General features: G+C 33.8%; 2 protein-coding genes across 2 annotated transcripts in view; both read right to left on the bottom strand.

Annotated features, from left to right (window-relative positions):
• Vwc2l (von Willebrand factor C domain containing 2 like) overlaps positions 1–14,100 on the bottom strand; it is a 147,836-nt gene extending 133,736 nt beyond the window's left edge. The window contains exons 1-2 of the mRNA XM_047547741.1: positions 13,984–14,100; positions 11,141–11,610 (exon numbers count right to left, since the gene is read on the bottom strand). Coding sequence (XP_047403697.1) covers positions 11,141–11,530 — 390 coding nt within the window. The 5' untranslated portion in view covers positions 11,531–11,610; positions 13,984–14,100. The remainder of the gene's footprint in view (positions 1–11,140; positions 11,611–13,983) is intronic.
• Positions 14,101–15,327: 1,227 nt separating this feature from the next.
• The window catches only part of Spag16 (sperm associated antigen 16), a 1,066,789-nt gene continuing 1,054,904 nt past the window's right edge, over positions 15,328–27,212 (bottom strand). Inside the window, exon 16 of the mRNA XM_047546617.1 lies at positions 15,328–15,635. Within this exon, the coding sequence (XP_047402573.1) occupies positions 15,460–15,635 (176 nt within the window). The 3' untranslated portion in view covers positions 15,328–15,459. The remainder of the gene's footprint in view (positions 15,636–27,212) is intronic.

The raw sequence follows: 27,212 nt of genomic DNA, 5'->3' as shown, positions 1-27,212 counted from the left end.
GTGGGAATTTACAAATGAAACTAATTGAGCCCTGGAAAATGTGGAGCAGGGTAACTGATAACTCACGTTGTCAGTGTACTATATTTCTGTGAAAAAAGATATGGGACTAAAGATGAAATAGAACTATAATTGAACACCTATTCACATATATACACTCAAGTGAAAGCAAACTGAGTGCTACATTACTTGCATCATGTGTTCAGTGGACTCACCAAAGCAGATCATGTGTATTTGAGACGGTTCTAGAGTTAAGAGAGAAGTCACTCCTGGATTTGTCAGGTTTGATAACCCCACTTTTGTGACAAGAGCAGGAACACAAATCTCCCTGAATGTTAGTCTTCTCATTTATAAAATGGGGATAAAAGTAGCTTAGGGTTAACTTAATGAGCAAATACACTTACAAAATATTTCATAGAATTGTCCACTGTCATCTGTGTTTGTTACAGGCACACATCTGGTCTGTTAGTTCCCTGACCCACATCCTGCAGGGGCTCTCTACTCTGTCCCCATGCTCCCTCCTGACTCTCTGCACTGGTCATTTAAGTTGTCTTACTTTTCTCAAATCAAGCTTTTTATTTACCTTGATTGATTTTCCAGTTTTGTCTAAAATGCTTTCAATGCATTTAAATCCCCATCCTTGGGCTATTTTTCTTTAGCCCTTCAGAATGAACCTCTTCTTTCTTTGACTACAGCTACTATCACAAGTCACCTGCATTGGTTGCACCTGCACCGTGTACTCCTTGTGAAGTCTAGGAGCACCTTGAGGGTCAGGTGGATGCCTCCTGTATTTTGGCAGATACTACAAGTCCTACCATTTTTCCACATGTAAGATATTTTTATTTAATGGAACCAAATTGTGAATTGTGAAAGTTGACTTAAAAATGTAATAATGGACTGAATACCTAAGTAAGCAGACTGTATACATACTTTCAATCACTAATATAACAGTGACTGTGTCCATCATATTAAATTAAATATACTTTTGTGACTTGTCCTACCCTCAAAGGGGAACACATGGAATATAAAAATGTTGGACATTTTATAATCCTTGCTTACTTATTTCATCTGAGAATTCTGGTAAGTGAAAAATTAACAAATTACTATGCAGCAATGCCAAAAGTAAAGCCTTATTTTTTGAAGCCAAGTATACAAAGAAATGCGATTTAACATAACTGCTGTTAAGTACATATAGCAGATTTAAAATTGGCAAAACTGCAGGTCTTTTAAAATTTACATGTGTTAAAAGAGAACCCCAAGTTCACCACAACTGATGTAGGATCTTTATCTAGCACTACCCTAAAGAACGTGTGACCTTTAAGAATGCAGGTTAAAAGAGTTTGGTGCCAGCACAATATAAGTGAAGTTGGAAAGGGAAGAACAACTTGAGTTCAGATCAAGGATCAGCCAACTTTTTCTATAGAGGACCAGAGATAACTATTTTAGATTTTAAAGTCATATCGTCTCTGGAACACTCGAAAGGCAACCACAACCAATACAATCAATAAGCATGGTTGTTTTCTAATAAAAGTTACAAAAAATTTTAAAAACTTAACCCCTCCTCCCTTTTTCTTTTAAAGCTACAAAAGAAACTGCAGACTAGGTTTGGCCTGTGGACTCTAGTGTGCCAATCCCTAACTTAAATGATTGGTTATATGTAACTGGTACTATTACTGTTATTATCATCATTATTCCAAAGTGTCATTTTTCAACTGAATTGTTTTATGTAACACACATTAATAAATTACCATAAATAGTTACGTAAATGCAATTTGGGGAACTTCAAGAAGTAGAGACAAATAGATTTTATCATTAAGTGTCCATAAGAGTCAAATGAAGAAATTAGGCCATTTAGAATCACTAGCAAGGTATTTCTGAAACTGTGTCTTATTGAACTTGTATGAATTTTAAGATGTTAATAGATGTTATGAGGGAAAAAAGTGTCCTACTCTCACATAAATTTGTGAAATCCTGGACTAAATATGGCTTAATATTAATAGTAGTAAAAAATGTCAGGTAGCCTTTATGAATCGCTTACTGGGTGCCAAGTAGTTTCTCCTGTGATCTCTATTTTGGAGATGTGAAAATCCAGACAGAGAAAATACTGCATGCCTAGGCCACCTGGCTGGAAGCAGTAGGACCTACTAGAAAATTCACTTTTCACCAACTGTTGATTTCTTAGATGTGGAATATACATTCTCACACAAATTCTCAAACAAATCTTTTAAATACATTCAAGTGGTCTCAGTTTCCAAATGTGCACTGTACATTTCCAGAAGAGTTTAAAAGATCATCATTCCTCAAATTTAGGCGATCATGAAAAACAACTGGAAGTCTTCACTAAAAATCTCACAGGGTGCCAGTGTCCCTTAGAAAACAGTCTGGAAAAGCTGATCTTATAGCCATGATTCCCCAAACAAGCTGATCAGAATAATCTGAGATTGTTTATAGAATAATATAAATTAAAATAATCTATATTATTTATAGAAAAATATATTTATATTATCCATAGAATAATATGAATTTAAATAGTTTAAATCAAAATAAAAGCAGGGGAGATGAAGGAATGGGGATTTTTGCAATATTTCTTCCTTAGGTCACACAGATTATCTGTCAGTTTAGGGGGATTCCTTTGTTCTAATGTCATGGAACTAGACGTTTTTCCACACTCCACCCATTTGCACACCCCATTCCTGCCATCTAGTGAGAGGTAGGAGTTTGCTGAATGAAAAAAATAAAACTTATCAGCCCCAGTTGCTAAAAATCACCAAAATATATGAGAGAAAAATAGTAGTTTAGTTTATTTGTTACTTTGTAGAATAAAATACTCTCAGGGGAGGAAAATAAGTAGTATCCAATGAGAGATATTTTCATTTTATTTTGGTTTATATTGTTTGGTTTAATTACAGATTTTTTTCATTTTCAGACAACAGACCCCCCTTTTATCAGAGCCTTTGCAAACTTAGGCTTGTTTCACAAATTGTATTCAATCCAAATCAAAGATTGATTTTAGATGTGCCAATATTTTATTGTTCTTCTCTACTTGTAACTCTAGGTTGCCATGGTGATAAGTCCTAATATCACATTTCTATAGACAATTGGTTGAAATAAATCTCTGCATCCAACGTATTTATTAGAAAAGAAGATGCAAATCAGCTTGAATTTTCTTGTTAAACCCAAAGATAATAAAATGTAGAAGAGATACCACAAGAAAATGATATATTAATATTGCTTTTGCAAATAATGAGCTGTGTCATGATGGTGTTATCACTAAGTTTATATTAGTCTTCGTTTTATCACCTCTAAAATAAGGGAGCTAGACAAAGTAACTTCAAAGTTTCTTTATAGATCTAAATTTGTTTGGCCAGTTCTTAAAAGTAGATATGCATAAATATACATAAAAACCATAATATTCAACTTTTATAATTGAAAAAAGTTATTTAAACTTAGAAACTACAAATATAATCACAATCCATGAAGTAACAGTGAAAGGTCAATATTAAAACAATTTTGAAAATCCAGGCCAAATAATGCCCAATTTGAAAAAAAATGAACAAAAAACAAAATAACTCTTTTAAGTAGTTAAAATCTCTACTTATATATTGAGACATGATATTCTAATTTTCAAATTCCAGACACTATTTGTTCTTTTCAAGACATGTGATGACATTATTGTTTCAATTCTATAGATGGGAAATTAAAAATATATTGAGTTTTGTTTATGGTCATCTGATATAACGAGGCAAAAATGAAGAGTTGTGTTCAGTGAACTTTTATACACTTCTAGACAACTTTATATAGTCATGTAAAAATGTATAAGAAAGTTTTAAGAGATGATTGATTTTTCTTGTTCCTTTAGAATTTTATTCACTTTTTCCATGATGTCATTAAATCCTTGCAAAGAAGGCTTTATTGTGATGTGCTGTATGACTGACTAAAGTCAAGGAAATCAGCAATGGTGGTGTGTTAGACTGAAATGAGTGATGCTAATCAGTAGTGATGATAAAAGTCCAAAGCACAGACTCTAAAATAAGCCAGTCCCCAATTAATTATGGCTATTGTTTGAGAAAGCAAACCCACTGAGCACTTCAAATCTTCTCTTAGCTATTTGTCTTAAACACTTCCTTGAAAGCTTGACGAAGCACAGATAAAAAATACACTGAGTGGTTTTTCTTGTGCTGTCCTTCATAAAACACACTGCCTGATATATAAATCAAGCTGCAGGAAAGCAAAACAAAACAAAAATGTGGTCAGAACTATTAAGGAGTAGACATAAAGGATTCCCCTAATCTGAAAACAAAATTTTATCAAAGACAGGAGTACTCACGCTCCCTATAATTTAGCGCGCGCACACACACACACACACACACAGATCAGTGCATCAGTGGAGCAAGACTATATTATATAGATTATCAATGAACCTAAAAATATGCACAAAATATGACTAGATCTGAGTTATGAAATAAGATATAGGAAATAGAAAAGATACACTTGCTAATATTCACTCTATTTTGGTGAGTTAAAAACACAATTAAAAATAGGCACATTTTAAACATATACCAAACCTTATATAAGTGGAGTTCAAATTTGGAAGGGGCATTATGAGATCATTATCTTCTCAGCTTCATCCTTCCCACTATTGGCACATCCTTAAGGAAGGGGCAACAATGTCTATAAACTGCCAAGGGTTGACCTCAAGTCTGAGGTAGTCGCTAATGGTGACAAGCTCTGCAAATCTCAGACATGGCTGCAAATCAAGCACTGATTTCCCCATGTGCACAGGGCACAGAAGCCCAGTCACAAATCTCTGTAGTCATACTTATCACGCAGTTATCACCACTAATAGCAGCATCTTCCAATAAGGACAGTAATAAATATCAGTGAACAACTATGAAAAACTGCTCCTGCGTACTACAAACCAAATGGCTGGTGGCCATCGGTTCTTTTAAAATGTAAAGCAAGAGACTAATTTTGACTGCAAAGGGCCTATTTCACCTCTGAGGGGATGAATGTGGCAGTCACATATTCTTATGCTTCTACTCCTTTGTTTTAGAAAGTGTTAAATATGAAAGGATCACCCTTATTAGCAATAGAGTTTTTGGAAAGATAAATTATTTAAAAAATCTGATCTCTTTGATAGTTGGAGGGTACATTGTGAATTTTTTTAAAAATGCCAACTATACACAATTTAATAATTGTAAGAAAGGTTGTGATGATTTTCATAAAGTTGTCTTGGTAAAAGATTATAAAAATTAAATCAAAGTTCCTGGATATTTACAAAGATGGAAATCCCTCATTGAGAATATCCACTTTGAACCCCTGCATTCAGCATGCTGCCTCTGAACCTCAGATTAAGTAGCAGTGATGATTCAATCTCTTTTATGTCCTAGTAACTTGAGAAACCATTCCTCAACTCATTCATAGGCCATTTTCATCTTCAAAGCCCCAACATGCTCTGCAAAACAGGAACTATGTTTTGTGGAGTGAATAATTATGGAATTAAGCTTTTCAACCATTCCACAAAATTCTCAACCATTTTTAGTGCTGAAAATTATGATGTTTTCCAGGGTTTTCTTAGGAGAGTATCTTTAAAATGATGATTCCCCAACCCATATGCTAATAATTTTTAAATCCTCTCTTGTATAAAATTCTTTAAAAATCTCGCCCATACTCAAAATCCATCTATTTGTTATTACAATAAATATAACCTTCATACTTCTGAAAAGATGCTTTCTAAATCTCTTTGCCTTGTGTAAACATCTTACTTAGTTAATGTGCCCTTCATAGAGACTGGTTCAATGGTAGGTAGGTGAGTGGTTAGGGTGAAGTGAGGGGAATTGTATTACTGATTAGTCTCCTCAACTGAGATTTCCCTCCAGCTTCCATTATTTTCTCTTTCCTTTCTAAGTCTGGTCCTTAGCTCCTTCAATATGTTGCCCTCCATTCTTTTTCCATAGCAAAAACAACCAGACATAAAACAAATCTCTCAAACCTAAACTCAAAAATCCTTTCAACTTTAACATTTTTACAGATTTAATGTTTTATAACATCGGCATTACTGATGTGGGTGCAGATTAATGATAGTTTTGGAAATTCTCTTTCCTTTTGAACATACCCGTTAAAGAACAAATCAATTCCAAATCTAAACTGGCATCAATATTTTTTATGGGTGTGATAATTTGGAAAAATATCCTGTTCAATTGTTTTTCCTCTTTGTTTTCATTCCTCAAGATTTAAATATTAGGTGAAAAATTCAGGGTAAAAGCAAGGTAGTTTAACATGACATGAAAATAAGTTTATTTAAAAAGAAAACAACATCTATATAAAAAGTGAAACATGAGTAAATATTTACACTAAACCCTTCAAATATAAAACTAAGGCACCTTATCAACTATCCTTGGCTAGAAATGGGGAAAGCATGAAGGTCACTGCGAGCAGGGAAAGGCAGATCTTAGCCAAATCCAAATCCTGATTTGGGGACACTGGGTATTGACTGCAGAAAATCACTTCAAAATAAAACAGGCTATGCAAAAGCTGAAATAGGATCTCCTTCAGCTGCATGTAGTATAACCTTCAGTGTATGACCTAAAACTAAATCAGTGCAAGTTTTAAAATGTAGAGAAATATCCAAAAAGGCTAATTCTAGCAGAGTTATAAAAATACTGAACAAAATAAGAAATTATTTTTCCTTTGAGAAACAGCATAAAATACTTCAGCAGAGTCAAAGCTGATAGAGTATACATTTCTAATCAACTTTTTGGGGTGGGAGTAAGAAATGCTATTATAATTTATGATTTATACATCATATTTCCTAAAAAAGTAAGTTTCAGTGCTATATTGCCTGGGAACATATTAAAAAAAAAAAATGAGAGAACCTACTATACAGTGACCTTTATCTTAATACAATATTACCAGAACACTGGAGAATTTAGCGTTTTCAAAAAGATTAGAGAGAAATCTATTTTCAAAGCTTGCATCAGTAAATGGAAAAATATATCCCTACCACCTTTATGAAGAACATTATTCGTCCTATGGAGTAACATATATAGATCAATTTACATTTGAATTTGCTAATCAGAAAAGATTGAGGTATGATGTGTTCATGTGTCTCACACATTATACAGTGTGAGGCAGCACAACCAGAACATTGGGCGGTCATTGCAAGACAGGGATGAGTGGCCAGACCAGCCTTGGCTAGGGAGGGCCTGGGAGAGGAGTCGGCAGAAGAAGCAATCCGGAAACAGGTGCTCCATCTGGGAACAATGTGTGCCTCTTTAGCTACCTGAAGATCATTCTTCACATGAATTTGAAGAGATCAACACAGAAACAGACACTAAGGAATCTTAAAGAGATTCTAATTAACCTATTTATTCTATATGTTCAGTAATAATCGGACCCCGTATGCCATGTGACTCACATAATCCAGGGGCTTGGGATTAGAGGAGAAAAATAAAAAAACACTGTTCCTAGACCCAAACTGTTCACAGTGGAGAAAGAAACTGGTAGTTTCTAGCAAAAGACCCAGGTGGTTTCATATTATATGTGTTATTGCAGTGTTACTAGAGCAGGAGAGGGGTGAAGAACTTAGAACCCAGCAAGGCTGCCTGGTTTGGAACCCTAATTTTTCCACTTTTCAGCCGTGTGACTTTGGGCAAGTTACACTTTGATGCTTCATTTTTCTTATCTGTACAATGGTGCTAATGGAAGCAAAAGTCTTACAAATCTTGAAATGTGTTGATAAATGTAAGGCTCTTGACAGCATCTGACTACCATTACTATTACTACTACCATTACCATGACCATTCTTGTTATAAAAGTGAGCACAGCATGCTGTGGGAACATGTAGAAGAGGAGCATGATCCAGCCTGGGACACAGCGCTAGGACAGACAGTGAGATGGCATTTACAGAGTCCTGAAGTAGTCTAGGACTCATAGAGGTAAGCAATGTTGAGTAAGTGCTCATATGGTGGAACAGAATATGCAAATGCATGGAAGAGAAGTCACTGGAGGTTGAAGTGTTTGAAGACGTTGGTGAGTAGTATCTAGTCTACACTAACGAATTTAGATTTTATCCTGGAAATGACCCTGAATGTCTTTGTCCTTATGCATGTCAATCATCACATCTTCTTTGTTTTGTTTTATTTGTTTTCGATAGCTCTCTTTTCTCCCACTATTTATTTTTCTTCCCCTCTTTTCAATTCCATATTTGGATAAAGATAATCTTCTTTAGCAATCCTGTTTAACTAGGTCACCTCTATGCACAATGACTGGTGTTTTATATCTGTTCTACTTCTGATATTAGATATTTGAATCTAATATTAAATATTTTGACCTAGTCTATTCTATCCACTGTCTACCAACACATATCCAAATTTACCTCTGATTTTGCTCCAGCAGTTCCACTTTGGAATTTTAATCTCCTCAGATCAATTTTAATATTTCTTGAAGAACAGACTCAACTTTGACTAACCTTTAAAAAATTCGTACTTGACCAAGTTTCATACCTGTTGATAAGCTTCTGACATTACAATCCTTGGGGAATTACATTAGAATTTTATGGTCACAAGTATAACTTTTAACTGCCTTTCTACCCTTTCAAATCAATTATGCCTAGTGAAAAAAGACTGACTTCTAGGTATCTTGCTTTCCAATGTATATATATCCACAGTATCTTGTATACTGAACAGTTCATAAATGCTTATTGGATGAATATATTATATACAAAGAATATCTAATATTACAACTGCCTTAATAACATATCAAAATTATTAAATGAAAGTTCTATACATCTTTACAAATTATGTACTAATTCATTGTGAGCTGGTTTTGTTTTTAATTTTATTTTTATTTAAATTTTTTTTTCTTTGAATTGGAAGAGAAGCAAAGTGACAAATTATGGCTAATACAGTTATGTAATTCATGTGGATAAGTAAAGCATTTAAGATATATTGGGATTCCTTCATTTAAAAGCTTTTAAAGTTGAACTTCCATTATAAGACACAGGCAAAACCATAGAAGAATTTAGAACATAGAGTAAATCACTGGATATTAGAGAAAAATAACCCTTTATTCAGTACCAAGTATGTATCCATCACCACAGGTCTATTAACTTCACATAAATTATATTTTATTAAATATTTTCAACGTCTCCTCCTAACACAGTTAATTAGATTAGTACATGGTTATTTCACAGTTATTACTACTGTGATTCAAAAAGTTTAGGATTCCATCCTGTAATTTACTCGAATTGATGAATTTGGGATTTGAATCCAGGTTTATCTAACCAGAGAGCCAAAGTGCTTCGAGAGATTGAATAGATTTTACTGTCAAAAATGTGTCATTTAGAATAAGTTAAGTTACCTTACAATTTTGGAGACGTTACTTAAACTTTCTTTATCTTAGTTCCTCATTCTTACATGACATCTATTTTGAAAAAAAAAGTAACACATTTAAAAATCCAATGTCACAGAAAATCAAGTGGCAAAGCTGTGTACATCAGTAGGTTATATATTAGGGAGGGATAGAGTAGGGTTAGATTATAGTAGAGAGAGGATCATATTTTGTTCATATATATTAATAACTATGTTACTATTTGACATGGTAACATAGTTATCACCTTAATATAATAGAGGGGAAATTATAGCACTTTTTAGTGGTGAGTTAAGTTCATATAATCAACTTCTTATCTTCTTTATTAAATACTAATTAGTAAATTATGCATCCCTCACAGACTTGACCTGATATACTGTTTTGTTTGAGGTATCACTGTTCCTACAATACCTTTTTGCACCCTACCCTAGATACATATGCGTGTTAGAAGGGAGTGACAGCATTCTGGACATGGTTCTACAAACCTTGACATGTTGAGTACTTGTGTTTACTTTCATTATTAACCTGAAAGTAAAAATAGCTAATGTCAAAGTATATATGACATTTCAGAGACCACAAAGTCATCAGTAAATGCATAAATAGTATACTATTCACTATTATATGGTGTCAATGATAATTTCACTAGACTCTCTACTCTTTACTTGTCAATATTGTGCAGCAAAGTTTTATACATGAAATAGAAAAGTCTATAATAATATGTATGTCTAAGAAAGCTGATAAACTAATTGTAATTCCCCTTATGTTCTAAGGAATCCAGTTAAAATGGTATGACATTCCTGGGTAAATTCCCGGTGTGAACCCATAACCTAAAAAGATCGAAAGCAATGAAAACTAGCTATATCTTTTATCTATATTATTCTGAGTACCTTGCCATAGGACATGGTTAGGTGAAATGAGAACTTTTCATATCAAGCCATCAGTATGACAGACACTCCAAGGCACAAACTGCCATTACAATTAAAAAGGATATTTTTGATGTATTATTTCATGCTCTCAAGATTCATATCTGGCTTATAGAACATTTTAATGAAAACTAGCCATTCGAGAAAAGAGAATCCAAGGACAGATAAAAATGAACTCTAAGTTACTTGATTCTAAATCACAAGCATAAAAAAAAAACAACTAAGAAATACAATGGATGTTGAAAAGAAATGTCTTTTTTTAACACTATGATAAAAATTCAGTTTTCTATGAATGCTGTAAATAAAAAGTTTGATAAGCAGAGAAGAGACAGGGACCCTGTTCTACAACAAGTAGGCCCAGTGTATTTTCTTAACATGAAAGTCATAGCTTGGAAGTGTGTTACTATAGCACTCACATTTCCACACACTAAACAAATACTTCAAGACCACAGTTAAAAGCCTCCAAATACAGGCTAAATAGCCAAAACATAACAAAATTAACAAACTTGAAAAATAATTTAATAGACACATAGCCTACAAACAAATTTCCTTCCCTCAAAAAACATATTTTATAATAACATAGAGAAATGTTTAAAGGCCCCAAATCAAAGACATTAAGCATGTCCCAAATACTTCTAAGAAGAAGTTTACTGTGAAACTCTACAAACACCAACAACAAACCAATGGACCATTTGTCAAGCAGGATCTTATTTGTGTTAGCTAGAATCATAATGCTGCGAATGAAGGATAAATTTTGAAATATATTTTCCAACGTTGATATTAATATAATGATCTACTAAGCATGCGATATGAAAAGTTAGTATTCAGTAAATATGGAGGGTAATTCATACCTTAAATTCCTCCAAGATTTTGTAATTTTTCCCATGATATTCACAAAAGTTTTTCACTTCTTTGCACTCAGGACAGCATCCATTGTGTTCCACTTTTGTGCACTTTGGGTGAATTTTAGGGCATTCTGGCTGGTCACAAACAGGTCCATCTAGAGCACAGACACATGGACAGTTGGAATGCCCTGGGAAAAACCGTTCTCCCAACTTGTATACAAAGCCGCTGTCATCCACACACCCTTTCCCTCGATAGTCATCAAAGATCAGATTGTCATTACTGGAGGTCTGGTCACCTTCATCAGCAGGATAGTCTTCATGACTGATGGCAGCAGAGGTGACCAATCCAGGGATGACCAATAGAAGTATGCAAGCTTCATGAATATGAAGAGCCATGCCCCTCCTCAAAGACTTCTGGGTGTGCTCCTATTATTAAATATACTCAGCTCCTTCCATGGGAATACAAGAGGGGTAGGCTGAAAATAAATATTTAAAAAAGAATTTGATATATATAATGAAAGTATAGATTCATTTAATCCCATGCTCTTAAATTGTCTGTTTGGGTTCTATTTGGAAGATCCTAAGACTGGGATCAAGGGGGGCAGATACTAAGACCCGAAATAGATTAAGTTCATGCAATCATTTGTACTTCGTTGTGAAGTCTGGGGAGTGTATCCTTGGCAATATGCTCATTGACATCTGTCATTTTTGGAATTATTTTATGTGCAAACCTTCAGTTTGTATTTACCTTTTAAATTTCAAAGGTCTGGCTTTGTCTAAATTATATGAAATGGTTTTCCTGAGGTGAAATGGTGATTATAAGGAGCTACTGACAAAGAGTTCAATAATATTTGAACTCACATGCTCTATTTTTCTTTGAATTGCACTAGTCAGTGATAGAAGATATGTGTATGATCATCAAATGTATCAAAACTGAAAAGGTTGGTATAAAGTAATGAATTCTAAAAGAAAGGGAGTAAACCAACAGTTGAATGTAAGTTATAATTCAGATGGAGTCAGTATAAAATCTCTCCTACTCATTTATATCCATAATTGGATTAATACAGTGATCTGAACATGAGTTACTTTTTTTTTTCAGTCAACATGTATCTAAACTGGAAACGTAACTAATAATAAAAACAGCATAACTATTCCACAGAAGGGAATAAGAGAGATAAGATTTAAAATAATATTATGAGAGAACTATTGAAAAGGATTTGTTAAAATCAAATGCATTTGTATTTTGTCCACATCTTTATTTTACTAAGGAGGTAAGCTCCTAGTGGGCAGGAAAGATATGTCCATGAAGTTTTTGTACAATAACTTGAGTCTAGTAATTGTATGATTTCATTTGGATTAATTGCTTCCATGTAATATAAATATCATCACACAGTCTTGGAAACATAACCCTTCGAAATGCCAAAAATATTTGCATTTAGGTAATTCATACAAAAATGTCACCATAAAACCATTTGTGGAAGATTCCTTAAAATAATAATGAGGCATTGCCACTTGATAGAGAATATAACTTATTACTGGGTGACCCTGACTTGTAAACTTCAGTTAGTATTAGTGCTTGGAAGTATTGATAGTGGGGCTCTTATTTAGATTCTTGGAGTAACTAATTCACACAAAAGCTCTGAGGAAACTGTAACTTTAAGGAGCATTAGATAAGGAAAAGTGTTGTAAAATATTTCATGTGCCTACCAAAAAACTATCAGCTTCATGACAATATCACTAAGATTACATATAGGACATTTTTAGATCATTTACAAATGTCATTCATTGGTTTATTTTCACATTATATTAAGAGCAATGGTAAAATAGCTCCTTTAATTCTAGTATAAACAGATGATAATATTAAATAAGATGATGATGATGCTAGGCAACTTCATAAACTATTAGGCTATATTTGCATTTTAAGTTAGATATGCAAATTGTAGTAATAGTAAGATGGAAGGTAGTATATTCATGTCCTCTTTTTAGAGAAAGCTGATATTAGAATTCCCCTAAAATTCTCTGATGTTAGAATTCCTTTTGGGTAGTAATGATAAAGGAGATGGATTTCTCTTAAAATATGTCAAAAATAATGAGTCATGACAGAACAAGAAATTGCAAACCTATAATTCTACTTGAGAAGCTGGGAGCTCCCTTTGACAAAGCATTTTTTCCTCCTAAATTACTACAGAGGCTGCAAACATAATAGGAGCTTCTGAAAAAGCATAAACACATTTTACTAATTAGATCATACATTTATATACCTCTTACATATTTAGAAAGTTTATCGTGGAAGAAAGGGGAACTACTGTGCATCCTTATAATACTCCAGGAGTATCTGTCGATACATACAAGATAAGCCATATAAAATACACATATGATTCTGCTTCAAAAGGACACAGAAAATGATCTCTTTGTAAGCCACAGGTAGGCATTAATGTGTCAGGTTATGATAAATGTACACTTAAAGGTAAAAATAGGGGGGTAATATCTACTTTATATAAACAGTAACCATGCTTTTATTTTATGAAATACATTTTAAAATCTGCATGGAGAATACAAGGGTTTCTTTTCAATGTAACGAAGTTCTTAGGCTATTTTATTAAAAAGTCTTCTTCATAATTGATTGCTCTAGTGCAATTTAAGACACTATTAAGAAAAGAAACATTAGAGAAACCAATAATATGATTATCTGAAGATTTTTAATAAGAAAGCAAACACTGCTAAACTGAGAATCACTTCCCAGCTAAACTTTCCCCCCTCCCCATATTGCTACATATGATTTAAAATGACTGCATCTATTTTTTTTTTTTTAGAAAACAAACATAACTCATGTCATAAGATATACTTACCTAATCACTCTGGAGGTTAATGGTGGTGGTGGGGGTCACAGACCAGTATGAACTTAAAGGTCAGGTATGTTTTAGGAAAGCAGTTCCTCTTTAATCACCCAAAGAATACATTTTCAGGCATGAACTAAAGGCAATCCATTCTCTCTACCTCCCATTTCAAAACACAGTCAAGAAGCAGTCTCCCACCCTTCCAGAGAGAAACACAGCAGACACACATAAGAAATATGCTTTGGACCTGTCTTCAGAATTCAAAGCAAGAAGCAATGCTGGTCCTGTAGAAATCCAGACCCCAGTAGCAGAATCATGTTGAACTTATTTTTAGCATTTTCTTAGATCCTTCTATGAAATTTCCTGGCTGATTACTCCTCCTCCACACATGAGTTCACTTACACAGTGTTTGCTACGGCAGTAGAGGTGATTTGGCTAGGCTCTGAGGATCACAAACAGCAACAGCATACTGTAGCTTAAAGCCCGCTCCGCCGGCAATACCGTCAGCATCGTCCACGATATGTTGCTTGCATCCCTTCTTACACACCAGAAAATGCTAACTGTGGACGTGAAGGAAAGGAGCAACTTTAGCTGGGTTTCTGCATCACTGAGAGCAGTTTGCAGACTGCTGATTTGGAGCTCATTCTGCCGGCAGCCGGGAATTCCTCAGCACCACGGACAGCGCCAACAACTGGCTTCTGAGCCCAGCTTGGTCGAAATCCCCGAGCTGCTTCTTTCGACCAGGCTAGAGTGTTCTCTAAGCAGTCGCACTTTATACAGCGATGCGTGCATTAGGAGGGGGGAAAGCATTCTACGTGCGCGACACTTATTTGCATTGAAATTACAATAAAAAATTAAAAATTATAATTATAACTCGTGCATTCTTGAATGAGTTGCAGAAATGAAAGTTCCGGAACAGGCATGCATTTAAATTTAAGCCATCTGCAGTCCTTGATTGTTATTAACAGATAAGGCGTAATCGTTATCAAGGAATCTGAAAATATATACTCGCCTATTTGATGTGACCCTTTGGTTGACAAAAGACTTTCCCTATGCTACATGATTAAACTTCGGTCGTCTGCAGCTTGGGTCTGATTTAATTAAAAAAAAAAAAAAAAGTAGCCGTGTTTTCCTGCAGTTGTTCTCTAACATTAAAAATCAATCTCCTGTAATTCATCTAGTCTGTCATTAGGCGTCATTGTAAAGCTGTTTCTTCCAAAACCCTAGCAAAGATGCTCTGTTTCTAAAATTTTTATCGAAATAAGAGAAAAAGGACCCAGACACAAATAAATGAGCAAAAAGTTTTTTTAATTTTATTTTATTGGTAACAGTATGAACAGTACAATACACGTCCAAAGCCTGCTTTAAAGCAAATTGTAAATGTTACCTAGTGGCATAGTTAACCAGTTATCTACTGGTTTGGGACTCCAAGAAGCATTTTCAAGCCTTCAAGGGAATGCCCTCCACAGTGGGATACGCTGCTGACTGTCAAGACCACATTCGAATTGTGCCGTCAGAGGCTCCAGAAAACAGACTCTGTCCATCGTGGGAAAACACCACCGTGTGCGCCTCACTCTCATGACCCATCAATTTGTGAATCTGCCCAGATTTAAGATCTAGCAAATGGATAACCCCATTGCCACTCGCTTGAGCTAATATTCGACCTGAAGAGAGAGAGGAAGAGAGAGAGAGAGAGAGAGAGAGAGAGAGAGAGAGAGAGAGATAGATTTTATTTTAAGCAGTTATATCTTATAAGCAATAGAACATTATATTTTGTTTGATTGTGATTCAGCAGACTCTCATTTTATTATGTTAGATGTCAGTCATTAAATATAAACTATCTCCTGCCTGTATAAAAAATAATTTGAGTAAAAATTAAGACACATCAATGAATAGATTATAAAATTTTAGAATGGGGAAATGAAGTTTAATCCTCTGCCTGCTTTATATGCAGAGGTCATCAGAGTGTCCTGCCGTTCTCCTTGTATTTGTGATTAATAAATCATTTTGAAAAGATGAGATTGAAAGCAGTTAAGCAAGGCAACTTTCTTCTTCGAATGACTATGTGAAAAAGTTTTAAATGGCATAGTTTTGAAATTTTACCTATGGAAAAATATGATCTATACCTATACATATATACCATGAATAATTTATATTGTACAATTGGTATTCTACTTTAAAATTATTTACCAAAATTATGCTAAATCATTGCTCAAAAGTATAATAATATACATTTCTACTTTAAAAATGATAATACTCATGAACTCAACAAACTTTCTCTGGAGTTGAAGTGAAAATGAATAACTCCATTTCCAAGTGACTTGGGATTTTTTTACTCTAAGTTAAAATTCAAAACTTTGTTAAACTCAATTTTTGTTAGATCGTATATCTAAACACAATGCAGGGTATTCCCATAATTTTTATGTCATATTATTTTTAGTGAATCATTTCTTCAAGGTGAAAACAATTCAAGAATTCAGTTTTAATTAAAAATTTTATTTTAAAAGTCGAGGAATAAATTATCAGGGAATTTAGTGGCAAATAAGGCAGTGGAAGGTTTTTATGTAAGCTCAGCACTTAGGATAAATTACTAGGACATTAGTTCTATCCACTGGATTATCTAATCACACTTAGAAGCATGTTATCATTTTAGCAATGGTGTTTAAAAAATTTTAAGCTCTCAACATGCTAGATACCATATGCAGGGCTCAGTGTGGATAATCCCACACAATTCTTACAACATTCTAATGATAAGGAAAATAGCATTAATGTCATTGTGTGAGTGAAGAAGGAGAGACTACACAAAGCTAAGAAACCGGTTCATGATGACATCTTAGAGATGGAAGGAGCCAACATTTTAGTACCAGCATTTCAAATCCACAGCCTGCGTTTTTAGACATTATTTTCCACAAAAGGTACAGCATGGTTATCAATGATGCCTTCTTCACAGACTTTAGGTAGGTACATATTGTGAAAACAAAATTTATCCATTTTATAATATGAATTCTAGAATGGTATCACCATGAAAGCCACAGTGAAATATTTAATTCCAAATTATATCCCAAACATCAAGAATATCTCTGAAACAAAGAGAAGTTTTAAAAGTAATGCTAACCATGATAAATATGGCCTATTTGCAAACCTTTATAACTACTGGGCCTCTTCATCTAGAACAAAGCCTGACACAGCAAAGATCCTTAGGATGGATTAGAGTGTCCAAAGCAGCAGATGTGAATATTTATTATAAACCCTCTTCTACTAAGTCTTTGCTGACAGAGGCATTACATATGGATTTCACTTCTAGCCACACTCTGTAGCAATTGCTGTTTGTGACTTTTCTGAGAATCAAACAAATAACTTTTTTCTTGTACTATTAAAAACATTTGTAGCTGTAGATAAACAGTATATTTATTTATTTTTATGTGATGCTGAGGATTGAACCCAGTGCCTCACACATGCTGGGCAAGTGCTCTGCCACAGCCCTCTTATACTTTTTATACAACAGCTGGGAAGGGGGTCAATATTATTACTTTTTAGTTTATTTAAAATTTAATTATTCATTTAGTTTTTAATTTTTTTACAGACTACATTTTGATTCATTGTACACAAATGGGATACATCATTTTGTTTCCATGGTTGTACGCGATGTAGATTCACACCATTCATGTAATCATACATGTACATAGGATAATGGTGTCTGTCTCAGTCCACCATTTTTCATACCCCTCCTCCCTCTCATTTCCTTCTACATAATCCAAAGTTCCTCCATTCTTCAAAAACAAACAGGATCGAAGTTTATAAAGAAAAAAGAAAGGATTTAGCTGTAAACCATTTATGTTTGGTTTACACATACAAGTAACTTGTCATCTGTAAAATCATATTTTACAGATAGAAATATTTATGAATGCTCTGAGTAATTTCCAAGAGTTTTTTTTTTATCAATAAGATGGAGAAAAATGATTATACTGGAACCTAATGATAGGATTATGTAATTCAGCAGCACTGTACCTCAGGTGTTTCAGAAATGTGTCTTTCCTAGAGCAGATTTGAATCAGCAAGGTTATGGTGAGGTTTTCAGGTTTACCTGAACTCATTTTCAAAAGATCACAAGAATGTCTACATAATTAATTTTTAAAATGAATATAAATTTATAATTATGTTCAACCTTATTTAAAGTAATTGGATTATTACATGGCATATACTTTCCAACTTAAAGATCAGTTTGGCTGGAAATGGCGAGATGAACTCTTTAAGTTAGAAGATTGTCAAAATTACTTACCAGGATGTGTCAATTGCTATATTAATATCTAGTTGGTGTGTGAGAGAGGTGGCATTCTCAAAAAAAAAAATTCAGCCTGATTACTTGTAGCATCTCTAGAAAGTATTTATGGAAATGTATAGGGTCTCCTTTAAAATATCCTGGTGATTGGTAATGAAAACAAACCATAATACAAATCATTTGTCATCTGAATATTAGAGTATTAATGATAAATTTAGGAAAAATTAAGGATTGATCTACATTGGAACTTAGACAATAGAATGAAAATATACTAGGAATAAAATTTTAAGTAGGGCTGGGAGAATTTATGTGAAACCTGCACTAAAAATATTCATGTTGAAGTAAATATGTCTACTCAAAAATGTAAAATAATAAAACATAGGTTATAAGTATATTTATTTCCACTTTATTTTATTACATGTTAAAAACAAAATATGACAAAATATTTACCTTACGACATGAAATTACTAAATAAATAAATTATGTACAATGCTATTTTAGTAGGAATAATTACATTCCAGAATATATATATTCCACAGTTATGACATGGCTGAAAATATGTGATTTTAAAAAAAGTAGTATAGTTTATTAATACTGATTAAAAATAAAATTGCCAAAATGGTTTCATAGTTTTTAAATAAAATATAAATAATATTTAAACATTTATTATATAAAAAGCATCTTATTTCTTCTCTTTTGTTTGCATTTGGGTTATTAGGATGCCCAAATTTTTCACAGAATGAGAAAAGTATAATCTGGGGAGAAGATCAATTTAATTTTGTAATTGCTGTTTTTATATAAATAAGTCGGTGTACATCAACAATGAGTGATTATGACTGCCTGTTCACTCATAATCAATACATATTTTTATCTCTCAAGATTTCAGATTATTTCTTATTGAGTGAATCAAAATCTTTTTGTGAGCCAGGAGAGTTCAATGAGGATAACATGTCCTGCTATCTATTTTATTTTTATTGTATGAATTCATCAACTTCTTTTGACTTTGGAAGATAAGAACTAAATTTCTCCCAATCTCTGCTATTAAGTGAGCCAAAACTTAGAGCAGCTCAGCTCACAATAGCCAAGCTCTGGAAACAACATAGGTATCCTTCAATGGATGGATGGGTAAAGAAAATGTGGCATATATACACAATGGAATATTGCTCAGTCATAAAGAAGAATGAAATTATGACATTTACTGTTAAATGGATGGAACTGGGGAATATCATGCTAAGTGGAATAAACCAATCCCCCCAAAACAAAAACTGAATGTTCTCTCTGATTTGTTGGATGCTAACCCAAAACAAGGGATATTGGGGAGGGGACCAATAGAAATTCATTGGACTAGACAAAGGGAAATGAAGAGAAGGGAGTGGGGAGGGGAATAGTAAAGGCAATAGAATTAATTGTAATAACTTTCCTCGCCTTGTATCTGTATACCTGACCAGGGTAACTCCACATCATGTACGACAACTAGAATGGGAACCTAACTAGAATAAGTTATATTTATGTATGTGTGTTCTGCCAAAATACATTCTACTGTCATGTATAACTAAAAATAAAAAATAAAAATAATTTTTAAAAAGTGAGTCAAACTTTATTAGTGGCACTCTTGAAACTTAGTTCAAATAAATTTATAACTTTTTTCAAACTAACATAGCTTCTTTTTGTAATCATTAAGCATAAATTTTATTCAAATTCTTTTGTATGTGAAATCAATTACCATGTTTATTTAAATGTCTCCCCTCCAACTTCTGCCCCAATTGAAAAACTAAGAAAGAAAATTGAGTTACTTGTTATCTAATTAAATCGTTCATATTATCATTGTTTTTTTAAATTTTTAATTTGTTCTCTTTAGTTATACATGATAGTAGAATATATTTGGCAAATTGCACATACATGGAATATAACTTATTCTATTTAGGATCCCACTCTTGTGGTTGTACATGATGTGGAGTTACCTTGGTTATTTATTTAAATACAAGCCTAGGAGAGTTATTCCCACTAAATTCTACTGTCTTTCCTATTCCTCTCCCCTTTCCTTCCCTTTGTTTCCCTTTGTCTAATCTAATGCATTTCTATTATTCCCTTCCCAACCTTCCTTGTTTTGGGTTAGCATCCACAAATCAGAGAATATTGGGTCTTTGATTTTTTGGGATTGGTTTATTCCACTTAGCATGATATTCTCCAGTTCCATTCATTTACCAGCAAATACCATAATTTAATTTTCTTCATGACTGAGTAATATTCCATTGTGTATATATGCAGCATTTTCTTTATTCATTCATCCATTGAAGGACACCTAAATTGTTTCCATAGCTTGGCTATTGTGAATCGAGCTGCTATAAACAGCTGTGTTGCTGTAGTACGTTGTTTTTAAATCCTTTGGGTATAGACTGAGGGGTGGGTAAAGATTTTCTCCCATTCTGTAGGATCTCTGTTCACATCCTTGATTGTTTCCTTGGCTGTGAAGAAACTTTTTAGTTTGATTCCATCCCATTTATTGATTCTTGATTTTATTTCTTATGCACACGGTCTCTAGTCTAATGCCTAGTTCTTTGATCTACTTAGAGTTAAGTTTTGTTCAGGGTAAGAGATAGGGGTTCAATTTCACTCTATTGCATATGGGTTTCCAGTTTTCCCAGCACCATTTGTTGAAGAGGCTATCTTTTCTTCAATGTATGTTTATGGTACCTTTGTCAAGGATGAGATAACTGTATTTACTAACATAGGTTCTTTATGCTTTATTTCAATAAGCAATGTTTTGGGGGGAAAGAGTTCCACTAATATTTTGAGCAAAGCAGGCTTAATTGAATTTGTTATTAAAAAAAATCAAATATTTGAGTGCACTTACTAATTTAAACACCACCAGCAATAAAAGCCCTGGAAATAATTTATAGAATGAGTTAACCCATGAAAACAGAGTGGTAAAATTTTATCTGGGTATAATAAATCACTGGATTAACAAACACAAGTAGGAAACTTATCATTCCATGCAAAAAATAAAGAATAATAAAGAATGCAAATAAAGTATTGGTACTTTTTCATACCAAAGAATTTTTAATGAACTTTAGGTAGATACATGTGTGAAAATTCAATTTGATTTGAAGGCTGTACTGCTGCAATAGCTGAGAGTTCTCTTAAATTCAATACTTACTTACCTCCTTACCTGGAAAAACCCTCCAGGACTTGGCATACTGCCTATTATAGTGATATTTTTAGCAGTCTGGGAACTGGACATACTCATGCACACACAAAAGGGTAGGATCCCATTTCTTTGGGATTCATGTTTACTGAAGTGAGTTAACAGTAGCCATCAGTTTTTAAGTATCTGGAGCTCCACCTTCTACCTCATGTTTTCCACTCAGCCCTATGAAGTAGACATTCTCTCCTTTTAGTAAATGAAGCATGAACCCAGAGAAGATCAAGCTTGGATTTGAAAAGAAATCCTTATTATTTAAAAAGTCTTGCTTCATTTACTGACTTTGGCATTTTTTTTTCACATTAAGATTTTGATAAGTGTGACAATTGGGGACTTCTCTATGAATCACTGAATTCCCTAGGTAAATAAGTTCTTAAACTTAATGCTTATGTAATCTTGTAATTGTTTTACACAGTTTTGATTTTACTACTTTGTGTTTGTGAATCTCTGAAACTAAAACATTTATGTTCTTATGGGAGTCATTGTGTGTGTGTGTGTGTGTGTGTGTGTGTATCCATTAATACTTAAGTATACGTATTTTGAAGCAAATAGTATACACACTAAAAGTCATACCTGACAATTTAAAAAATAATTTTACATATCTTCCCATATCTCCAAATTATCTCCTTAGTTCTCCCATTTCTATTATGAATACTAATTCTGGTTTTCATAATCCAAACTGTAGGAACATTCATCTCTTTCTCTATATATACTCAGGTTTGATCACTCTTCCTTATCAACTTTCTGTAGTTCATCTCTTTACATCTCTTATGTCTACCATGTTAAAGTCTTCATTTTAAAGTGTTGGATCCACTGAAGTGATTGCCAAAAGGAACTTTTTTCCTACTCTTAAATCTACCTATGTTAATTCCTAATGTATTTCTTCAATTATGTTACTCCCTTCCTAGAATGTCATAAATATAAATAAATCAATTACAAATATAAATAAATCAATTACAAATGAAGCAGCTCCAGTGAAGTGACTTGGCCAAGGTGAGAAGCACACTCCTAGCAATTGCAGTACTTGGCTGAACTCAGATCTTTTGCTCCGAAGTTGGAGCTCTTTCTTTCTGACACTGGACAGTGTCCCAGCCCCTTAGCATGACTTCTGATGCCTCCACACTCCCATATAAATCTACACAAACCACTCAGTACCTTCTCACACAAACCTTGTGTTCTCCATCAACTTACCCTCATTTCCTAAATACATTTTTCATTTTGCCACCTTTGGATTGTTGCTTCTGTTATTTCCTCTGATGGGATAGCTTGGAGACTGGGTCTCCATGGGCCCTCGCCATATCTTCCTAACAAAAGTCAACCCATCTATTAAATCTCAACTCAAAATCATTTCCTGAACTCATTTGGTACAAGACTTCCCTAGTAGCAGATCTTCCGATCCTGAGCATTTATTACATTTTAATAATGATACGTGTGGTAATAAGATGTCATAAATGATGATTGACTATGTATTTTTTGTATCTTCTTAACTTTGTAATTACTCAGGGTCGGGGATTATGCCATGTTTTTGCATTCACCCAGTTCGGCAAGCAGGCTGTTGTAGTCAACACTTAGTGGCTCACAGTAACAGCTGTCACACGTATCAGTTCTAGGACCTGTTATTTGCCAAGCACTGCTGTAAGTCCTCCACGTGCATTATCTCATTTTATCTTTACAACAGTGCAATGGGATATGTATATACCTGCACTATCCATCATAATAGGCACATCACATGTGTTGCTATTGAACACTTGAAATGCAGCTAGCACAAACCACAACGTGCCGTAAATGTAAAATACGCACTAGATTTAAAAGGCATTATGAAGAATGTAATATATTTCATTAATAATTTCATATTGATTACATGTTGAAATGTATTAAAATAGATTTTTATATATTTTAAATGTACCCAATATATTAATATAATTATATTTACCTTTTTAAAAACTTAGTTACTATTCTGATCATAATTACATTGACTCACATTACATTTCTATTGGACATGCTAGCACATACTTTGCTTTATAGAGAAGGGAAACCAGGTTTGGAGGGATGACAGTGACTCTGCCTAGGCCTGCAGCTCATGAGGTGGTGGAGTTTGAATCTGGGGTCCATGTGACTCCAGAGCTCATGCTCCATCCTCCAAGTCATGCTCCAATACCTCTGGATGAATTTTTATTGACCGACTCCACGTTGTCTCTCCCACTGTGATCAAGCTGCCCTTACTAAAATGTAACATGACTCATAAACTTCTCTTCAGTGTGCGGCTCCAGTGTCCAGCTGAACCCAAGCATGCTTCTAGGAGTACTTTAAAATTAATTTCTGAATAAGAACAAGAAGTATTTAAAATTTTACCTTCTCTTTTTACTTTATTGGTATTTTTTTTTTTTTTTGACTCTAAGAATCAGAGAATAAATGAGGGAGTTAGGAAGTCTGCCTTTATTCTTTCAGAACCCAAAGAGCCCATCCAATGTTCCCAGGATTCAAAAGTGCCTCGGTGGGGAAAAAAGATACCTCCACTTCTTTAGGTAAGTGTTTTATATGAAGATGCCGTAGAAAATTCATTTCACTTTTGCTCTAGGGGAAGCAAGCCAGAATATATCATCCTTCAGATGCGTATGCTTCCAAAATTGCAAATATCCCTTTGGTCTTACCCAAATAGCGAGTACAATGACTTCTTAATAAATACAATGGACCTAGTTGACCCAATTCCTAAGAGTTGACTAATGACTATTGTAAAGAAAACTGTTCTTTTTTGCTGAGATATTCCCACTTGATCTGTTTCTGCATGAAATGTTTCATTATTTCATAAGATTTAATAAGAAAAGAATTAATTTGTTAGCTTGATAAAGTCAAATTAGCTAAGGTAAAGGTATTGAACCTCACTTGTCAATGTGGCAATTCACATTCCCTGAAAACCCAAGGAAACCTCATGGCCATGTGTGAAACTTTTTAATGAAGCCAAATTTTAAGAAGATGTTAGTTCGGAAACACTTTTCATAGCACTGACTGTATTCAAGGATCAGGATCACGTCATTTTGTAATGGAATATCCAGATAAATAAAATAGGTGATGTTGGTTATGAAATTCATGAACTCATGCTGGAAGGAATCTGACTTTTTGTTGTTGGAGGAATAATTCACACCAGTGGTTAGTGTATCAAGGATCAGGAACTGAGCTACCTTGGAGGACTCTCACTGAACAAATTTCCCCAGTGAAGCAGCAATTACTGCATACCAGTTGGCCACAGCAACGTGGATACATACATTAGTTGGGTTGAAAGTGAATAGACCTCCTTTTTAACAAGACTTTTTAAATATTCTGTTGAAACTTCAACTTTCTCTATATTTAGAAACTAATTTAGAAGACACGATTTTCTTCTGACTCTATACTGTGAAAACATATATTAGGAATAGTGTTTCAGATTTCACTTATATGTTTGAACATGTTACAAAATATTATTTGTTAGCAATATTTTGAGTCCATAATTGGCTAAAATGGCATTCTTCTATTATTTATACCATTAGAGATAGCTTCATTCTGGATTATATGCATGTAATCTGCATGAACAAAATTCTGTTATAAGAAGTAGAGGCAGACTCAAAACTTTTAAGTTTATTATAAATAATGAAAATGTGAATGAAATACATCATTACATTTCTCATTAGAATAATTTATCATGGTTATTCATGCTTTGATTAAATTTCAAGCAATGTGTTCCCCCAAAGAAACAAAATCACCCATTTTATATTTCATTCGAATTAGTCTCACTTACAGATCTTAAGAAATTTGTTTATCACAAATATACAAGAATGGAGACTAAAACAATTGAGTGTCATATATGAAATAACATATCAGAAAGGGGAAGACAGGCTTTGATCAATAAGGAAATGATTTTTATACACATCAGAACCAATTTGAAGCAATTCTCCCAATCAATACAGATAGGCAGAAATGCTTCTCAGCATTTATTACCTGTGGAGAGTGTTATTGATTAATTGTATTGATTTTTTTTGAATGCATGTGGAGAGGCAGCTGTTGTTTCTTTAAAAGATGCCTCAAAATGAAAAGTATCAAGAAACTACTTAAATTTTGAGGATTTGCATTAATGGCCCATCCTGGGTCATTACTCGGAATTTCAAAAACACCATTGAAGAAGATGTGAAATGTGATTTAGTTTATTTCACACCCTACTGTTGATCAATATAATACTTTCAGAAAAAACATTACTTGGAAATTTAACTTGCCTAAGTGCTTGTAACAATTTATAAACTTTCCCAGTATTTTTGATTATGCATACTCTTGCTAAGGGAACCAGATTTTCCCTGGTAGGTAACACTGCTTGAAGATGTTTTGATGTTGCAGTGTAAGTACAGAGTACAAAAATCCTAAAACTGCATTTTGAATTTCCATTGGCAGAAACTCGGTTCATAAAAATGTAATAGGGCAAGGAAAGCTTCAATGTCTTACTTAGGACTTTGGTCAAGCAGAGATGTGTACTTTACTGAGAATACACAATGAGTTTAAATGATACAACAAGCTCTATCTACCATGACTTTAACTTGGTATGGAATGTTATTTATTAAGCAAGTGAATTCTCCACAGAGTAGGTTTTATAAGTTTTCCCTAAATAAATAGAAATCAAACAACCTCCTTGCCACCCCACCCCACCTTGCCCCTCTTTGTGGTCTTTCATATAAAATTCACATCTTTCTTAGGAAGGTATTTCTCTGATAACTTCAGAAACATCTAAACTGGCAGCAGGAGAATAAATCCAACAATTAAAACCTTTTTGTTAGGGACAGAACTTTTGGCCTTACTGTGTACAGTTTTCAAAATATTTTCCCCTTATTAGGGGAACATGAATGAATAGATTCTTGAGCAGGTGCTTTCCTACGTGAGCTGTCTTCTGGATATTACCGAAATCCCTTGTGAGATGCACCTAAAGTCCTAAAAATGTTCTAACTCATTATTGGATCTATTTAGAATATCAACAGCCACCTGCTTTCATTAAGAAATCCTTGTAGACCTGTTTCCTAACTTGGTCTTCACCTAAGCAGCTGATCAGTGTTGGAATAATATTTATTCAGGGACCTTATGCACCTGGAGCCTTGCAAAATTTCAGAAAAGCTTTTGCTGATGTCAGAGGAAACTCGAGTTTTGGTTCATTACTGAGGGTCTGATAAGCTATGGCCAAGTGTAGTTCAGAGCAAGCCACAGACTGTAATGGATTCTTCCCTATTTCTCCTGAGTATGGAAAGACCAAAGGCTTCTGTTTTATACCAAAAATTTAATTAAAATACAATTACTTTTTAATCTTATGAAATAATAAAACCACTGTTAGCATTTCTTAGTTTTAAATATTTAAACCATAACATTTACTACACTCAAAAAGTCAGAGCTCTCATATTTTGAAAGATTTTCTCTTAGTGTCCAAACTGGTGTCAAGACTAACTTCTTTATAAAGGAACTCCTGCTTCTTGAATATGAAGTTTTTCTGTTGGGAAAGAAAATAATCTTAACTTGTGTTAGTTAATGTTGAGGTGGTGAATTGTTAGTATCTACATCTTTATTTTTAGAACTTCATTTTCTCCTACTCCAGGACAACATTGTCTGTTAGGTAAAAGTGGCTAAGTGATAAATCAGCATCACTACACTATTACTAGTTATAGTAAAAAAGATGCAAATATGTGATGACGTAATTGTAGCTGCAGTGAATGCCCTCCTCACAAGTGATAGCTGGAAAAGCTAAGGTCAAACTCT

This window comes from Sciurus carolinensis, chromosome 3, assembly GCF_902686445.1.
Source record: "Sciurus carolinensis chromosome 3, mSciCar1.2, whole genome shotgun sequence".
In the NCBI taxonomy this organism is placed as follows: Eukaryota; Metazoa; Chordata; class Mammalia; order Rodentia; family Sciuridae; genus Sciurus; species Sciurus carolinensis.
This window is presented reverse-complemented; position numbering and strand designations above follow the sequence as displayed.